Source organism: Thunnus thynnus, chromosome 13 (genome assembly GCF_963924715.1).
Source record: "Thunnus thynnus chromosome 13, fThuThy2.1, whole genome shotgun sequence".
Taxonomy (NCBI): Eukaryota; Metazoa; Chordata; class Actinopteri; order Scombriformes; family Scombridae; genus Thunnus; species Thunnus thynnus.
This window is the reverse complement of record NC_089529.1, coordinates 12,164,762-12,171,305: the sequence shown is the minus strand read 5'-3', so window position 1 is coordinate 12,171,305 and position 6,544 is coordinate 12,164,762. Positions and strand designations below refer to the sequence as shown.

The following is a 6,544-nucleotide window of genomic DNA, read 5'->3' as shown; positions in this document are numbered from 1 at the left end:
CCTGTGGTCAACACTGTGCATGAAATAAGACATGCACAGGCTACTATACAGACCCTAATACTCCAGTTATGTGAGCATTGGCCTAATAGATAGATAGATAGATAGATAGATAGATAGATAGATAGATAGATAGATAGATAGATAGATAGATAGATAGATTGATAGATAGATTGTCCTTTAAGGAAATGTGTTGCCACCGTCTGTATGGAGCCTCACATAAATACATACATACATAATACAGTACACTTCCACAACATAACTACATGAGAGACATCCATGTGAGATGCATCCCCACTCATAAACATATACATTGCACATATAAAAAAAAGTAACAGTCATCGGGGTATTTTGTTGAGCAATGCTATGGCAGAGGAGACAAAACTCCTGTCATAACGTGCTCGTTTCCAGGCCAGGGATCTGTATCTGTGACCAGATGGAAGCAGTGTGAAAAATGGATAGAGGAGGTGCATGGGGTCATGTTACAATGGTACAATGTTGCGCAGCGAGTTTGTTCCTATTGGAGGCAGTTAACATGGTGAAGAAACAGGAGGAACAGTAGAGAAGAATGGGTTGAATTATACTTTTATAGAGCAGTAGCAGAAGGTGGGGTGGGGCGGAGGGGTGGGGGGGCAACAGAAAGTTGGCAGCTATGTTGGCAGCGTTTGTGGATGTCAGTGATGTGTTGTTCAAAGCTCAGTTTATTGTCCAAAGTGAGTCCAAGATATTTGAAGCTCTCCACCATCTCAATAGTTTCATTATTGATGCAGGTGGGGTTGTGGGTGGAGCTGCAGGCTGTGCTGTGTGTGCTGGAAGTGTTAAAGAACAGTTCTTCTGTCTTTGTTACATTCAGCTGCAAGTAATTGTTCTTGAACCACTGTGCGAAGTGGGAGATGGAGTCTTTGTAGCCCAAAACAGTTATTGTCATTAAGGAGTGCAAGTGTGGCAGAGTCATCAGAGTACTTGAAGTATGTGGTGATGAGTCAGGGGCTGATACAGTCATTGGCGTAGAATTTATACAGGAAGTGGCTCAGGACACAGCCTTGTGGGGCTCCATTGTTGGTAATGGAGGTTGAGGTTGTTACAGTGCTCCACTAACTGTTTGAGGTCTGTCACTGAGAGAGTTTTGTACCCAGTGGATGAGAAATGGGGGGACGTTGAGATACTGGAGTTTCTTGATCATCTGGCGGCGTTGAATGGTGTTAAAAGCAGAACTGAAGTCAATGAAGAGGAGTCTGGTGAAGTTGCTGGGTGATTCCAAGTGTTGTAGGAGGGAGTGAAGGAGGCATGCTACAGCATCCTCAGTCCCTCTCTTGGCCTTATAGGTGAACTCATGGGAGTCCAGTTGTGATCAGACACCCACATCTGGACACCATCCTGCCCCGGAGCCGGGATAAATACCTCACTGTACAGCCTTTGTTTTAATTAGAGCAGTCTGAGTTTTAGGTGGTTCCACTAAACATGGTTTGGTATAATAATCAACAAACCTGGGAGACAACTATATTCAATACATTTTCATTACTCTTATAGTTATCTACATTCTGGCATCATAATGAGGCATCATATTCTGCCTCTGGGTCTGTTCTTCAATGGGGCTTGAAACAACTTCAGCTTCAACTTTATTTCTAGTGCAATATCACCCCAGGGGTCTCTGCACACTTAACAGGCTGAATAAAAAAAAACTCAGACACAAAGTATCCCCCCTCTCTTCCCCCCAGAAACCCAGTTACCACAGTTAAAATATGTCAGTACAACACTGGCAAAATCAAGGATACCAGTTATATGTAGTAGGTCAGCTGGATTTTTACCCAACCAGTGAATCTAGCAGCAACGAAAGCACTGACAAAAAAGATGAAAGATGGAAAACATGAACTAATAAACACAAGTAGTTTCATAAACTGTCACAGGAACATATTCTCCACTATGGTAACATTACATTGTCAAAATATTGAGACCATTGGTAAGTCAACAATATGTCAAATCAGTCATTTAAATAATAGAAACTATGTAACAATACCATTAGAGTGAATTATGCTTCCCTCGCATCCTTTTATTTTTTGTGGATACTCTCACTATTCTCTTTATATTTTCAGTTAAATCAATGTTACATAATCTTTTAACATTCCAGTCTCATTTGTAATGTATGTGTATCTAGGCCTGTGCTCTTCAGCTAAATAAAGAGAAAACTTTAAGTCTCTTGTCACCATCTAGTGGCCAACTTTGATCAAACCTAAACTATATGAATAAAACTTTTAGAATTTCAGTACCTTTGCTGCACTTGTCGCTATAAAATACACACATTAACACATATTATCTGTCTGTAAAAACCTAGGACCTTGCAGGTAAGCCAACAAATGAGCTCATCTACTTGTGACTCCAGCTGAACAGGTGTAGACATGACACTATATGTTGCTCGAGAACATTTTGAAGGTGAAACATGTGACATTCAAGAGGCTAACTCGCAGGTTTTGCTAACAGCACAAACAGCACACGCATAAAATAGACACAAGCTGAAAAAATCCAACAACAGCTCATCTGTTAGCAGTTACTACTTTATTATAGCCCTGTTAGGTTATATAAGACATGTTAATTCAGAGGAATGTTATTTTAGTTTTCTGCTCGGTACATTCGCTGAGATTTGTTTAATGGTATTAATTACTTTGTCAACTTACACCTTGTCTACACAGTTAAAGCTGATTATTGATGATGATTGAGGGATTTCAGTCCTCCGCACACTGAGCTCTGACCCTATGACTTTCCTCCAGTATTAATAGCGCAAATCTGTAAATGCAGAGCCGCTGTCTATGATCTGTGGGCGTGATGAGATTTAAACTCTAAGCTGCAAACCGAACAGCAAGTCCTCACAGTCTGTTTTATTGTATAAATTAAGTTATTTCACTTGTAGTTTTTAATATTATCAGGATTTACTGGCCTAGGGCATATGAAAGTACGCAGTGACGTATGTCGCTTTTTAATTGGTGAAGGATGTGACGTTTAGGGATCGACCAATACGCTCAAATCACAGTTCCCGCATTGTATCGCGAGCTATTGTGTTGCATAAATCCGCAACGGCGCTCAGCAATCGGCCATTTCGTCGGTGCAGGCCATCAGCTTTAGAGGGCAGTGGGGGTGTTGTGTGTACTGGTTATCTGAAAAGGCACATCAAGAACATAGCACCATGAACGAGACAGCGGTTTCATTCGCCAAGGATTTCTTGGCCGGTGGTATCTCGGCTGCCATCTCCAAAACAGCCGTCGCTCCAATCGAGAGAGTGAAGCTTCTCCTTCAGGTAAAATCTGCTGCCTTCCGGGAGGTTCAACCGCCTTAGCCGGTTAGCTGCTAACATGCTATTCAAGATAATTAAGCACTCGTCTTTACGGGCCTGTCATCGCAAATCCGCAGTCTCAGCATTTTTAAGCAGCTGAGTAGTATGCGTTGTTGTCAACGTATAATTCACGAAACTAAATGAGTGTTGGGCATTAGGGTTTAAGGTCATCATGGGATGGGGAAATGACCTACACGAGCCGGGATGCTAACGTTAGCTTTCCCACGGTAACCTTAGCTTGATGTAGCTAACAAAGGACAAACGCCTGTAATGACATTGGGACATTATGTACAAACAGCAGTAAACTTCTCTAATTTATTTACAACTTTACTATTGTATAGGCAGTCACAACAGCACAGCACGTCGAGTAAATTTTTGCTTTTATAATGTTAGTGAAATGGTTTCGTTGGCTAATGTACTTGACGCTAAGTGAGATGGTTGTAGCAAGGCCCGGCAACAGTCATTCATACCCGGGTCAATGGCTTTTACATCCTTTTCTGTTGAGCCTGCTCGAAGACATTGTTTCTAAACCTTCCTACACTCGCTCTGACCTGTCTTGCCATTTTATTATTTTTATTAGATGTTTCATTAATTAGTTATTAAATGATTGGTAGATCAAAACTCCGCAGAGCAGCCATTATTATTGATCGCTAGTGAACACTGATGGCTCTGTCAAATTGCATTTGTATGTAGATTTTGCAGCAAGCTTTATAGCTTAAACATGCACCAAGGTCACAACAAGGAGACCTTGTGGTTGTCACATGCTCATCAGTTAATTGGCTTCCCTATTTCACACCTAACTGGTCTTTCTTTTTCATCGTTCCAGGTCCAGCATGCCAGTAAGCAGATCACCGCAGATAAGCAGTATAAGGGCATCATGGACTGTATTGTCCGTATCCCCAAGGAGCAGGGAGTCCTTTCCTTCTGGAGAGGTAACCTTGCTAATGTCATCAGGTATTTCCCCACCCAGGCCCTCAACTTCGCCTTCAAGGACAAGTACAAGAAGATCTTCCTTGATGGCGTTGACAAGCGCACCCAGTTCTGGAGGTACTTTGCCGGTAACCTGGCCTCTGGTGGCGCAGCCGGAGCCACTTCTCTCTGCTTTGTGTACCCCCTCGACTTCGCCCGTACCCGTCTGGCTGCAGATGTGGGAAAGGCTGGAGCTGGGAGAGAGTTCAATGGTCTGGGTGACTGCCTGGTGAAGATCTTCAAGTCTGATGGTCTTAGAGGCTTGTACCAGGGCTTCAATGTGTCTGTGCAGGGCATCATCATCTACAGGGCGGCTTACTTTGGCATCTATGACACAGCTAAGGGTATGTTGAGTTTTATGCATTCTGACTTTTTTTCCTTCTTAAGAAATGTGGCCGTAACTCAGATCTAACATCTTTATTCCTCTGTGTTTACAGGTATGCTCCCAGACCCCAAGAACACCCACATATTGGTGAGCTGGGCAATTGCTCAGACTGTGACAGCTGTTGCTGGCCTCACCTCATACCCCTTCGACACTGTCCGTAGACGTATGATGATGCAGTCTGGACGCAAAGGAGGTAAGTTTATTTGTAATCTATAGAAGTGTTTTCAGTCAAATTAAATTACATCACTCAGATGTAATTTTTCTGATGCCGCCACGCCTTTACACTGCACCAAATTTTTATTTCTGCCGCTTTGTCTAACTTACTCTCTTCTCTCCTTCCTCAGCTGACATCATGTACACCGGGACCATTGATTGCTGGCGTAAGATTGCACGCGACGAAGGTGGCAAGGCTTTCTTCAAGGGAGCCTGGTCCAACGTGCTCAGAGGCATGGGTGGCGCCTTCGTGCTGGTGTTGTACGATGAGCTGAAGAAAGTCATCTAATTCTTCATGTTGTCACATCACTGTCCAATTCGGCTAAATGTAATAACTTTCCATTTCTATGGACTCAGCATTCTGCCTTATTTATGGGAACAAACTATAGTGTCTCACCACTAGCTGTGGGCAATGGCTGTACGTTGTGCATCTTTGATTTTAAACGTTCCACACCCTCTAAACCAATGTCATTCCTGTTAAAAGAAATATCTGATACCTCCTCCTCCTGTCATTCACTAGGTTTGTATGGTCCCAACTTGAATAAATCTATTCTGGGGAACAAACTCTAAACCATTGATGTTAACTGTCTCCTCTACTGTGATAGCATGAGATGAGCACTCACTGGATAATGAAATGCACGAAGTGGATTACACCCAACTGCTATATTTACTCACGCTTATCTCCTCCTGAGCCTTCCTGGTCTGACCGCGCTCACTACTAGGATTGTAGAGTTGAACACTTGAGTGTTTGGTCTCATGAAAACAAGAAATTGATAGTCAGCAGCAGACAGTGTTTTTGTTTTGTTTTTTGTTTTTCTTAATTGTTAAATTTGTGATTTTTAAAAATAACTAACCAAACTTGATGTTTCGGTTGTGATCCTGACCAAATCTAAATGTCTTCAAGGGATGCAGTTGAAGTTATTGACCACAAACTGCAAGGAAATGTAGACTAGCTCTTGGGAGGCATTCAATATAAAAATAACTACATTTTTGTAGTCATAAGTTGATGAAGATGTGAGTGGATACCCAAAATCTTTAGATCATAATGAAAAAGTGAGATTTTGACACCAACCCTACAATTCACAATAATGAAAATACATCTAGTGGCATTACACTAAATGTATTCCTCAAGACTGAAGCAGTGTGTGTGAAAATATTTCAACAGCAGTCACTACTACATATTAAATGCGGTATGAAATTTGCTACACAGAGCACGAACAAAGCTGACAAACTTGTTAGAACACATGATCAAAAGGTGTGACAGATGCAGTGGGTGGTAAAGGTTGGGTTAGATGTTTGAATTAGTCATATATGTACACCCAGTGAGCTTACAAGCTTGAGTCAAACACGCCTATTTGATTTGCGCTAGAGTAGATGTGATGCAAGATAAAAAAAACAGGCGTCTGTAAATTGATGTTATCAGATGTAATAGATTAAATAGTTTGAGCTCTCCATTCACAGGTACATTACTTCCTACAAGCTTTACACGTTGTTTATGGTCACGTAGAATATATATTTTTAATGTTTTACGATACTGCAAACCAGGAAATCTTTATTCCGCTACAATGTCGGCTCAAGGAGAAGACATCAGGGGTGACACTACACAAACACGGAAGTCCCAAGGTACAGGCCTCAGATTTAATCCTCCTATTGGC

The 6,544-nt window shown here is 41.9% G+C and overlaps 1 protein-coding gene across 1 annotated transcript; it reads left to right on the top strand.

Annotated features, from left to right (window-relative positions):
- The first annotated feature begins 3,072 nt into the window (after nucleotides 1–3,072).
- si:dkey-251i10.1 (uncharacterized protein LOC100038774 homolog) lies at nucleotides 3,073–5,460 on the top strand. Its single transcript, XM_067607966.1, has 4 exons — nucleotides 3,073–3,286; nucleotides 4,149–4,635; nucleotides 4,729–4,869; nucleotides 5,021–5,460. The coding sequence occupies exons 1-4, from the start codon at nucleotides 3,176–3,178 to the stop codon at nucleotides 5,176–5,178; spliced, it is 897 nt and encodes a 298-aa protein (XP_067464067.1). The 5' UTR covers nucleotides 3,073–3,175; the 3' UTR covers nucleotides 5,179–5,460.
- The last annotated feature ends 1,084 nt before the right edge of the window (nucleotides 5,461–6,544 follow it).

Bases quoted from the DNA above. Each gene is read 5' to 3' on its own strand.
- si:dkey-251i10.1 (XM_067607966.1), top strand. From the start codon at position 3,176: ATGAACGAGACAGCGGTTTCATTCGCCAAGGATTTCTTGGCCGGTGGT. The intron at 3,287-4,148 runs GTAAAATCTGCT...TCATCGTTCCAG, and splicing joins GAGTGAAGCTTCTCCTTCAG to GTCCAGCATGCCAGTAAGCA. The intron at 4,636-4,728 runs GTATGTTGAGTT...CTGTGTTTACAG, and splicing joins CATCTATGACACAGCTAAGG to GTATGCTCCCAGACCCCAAG.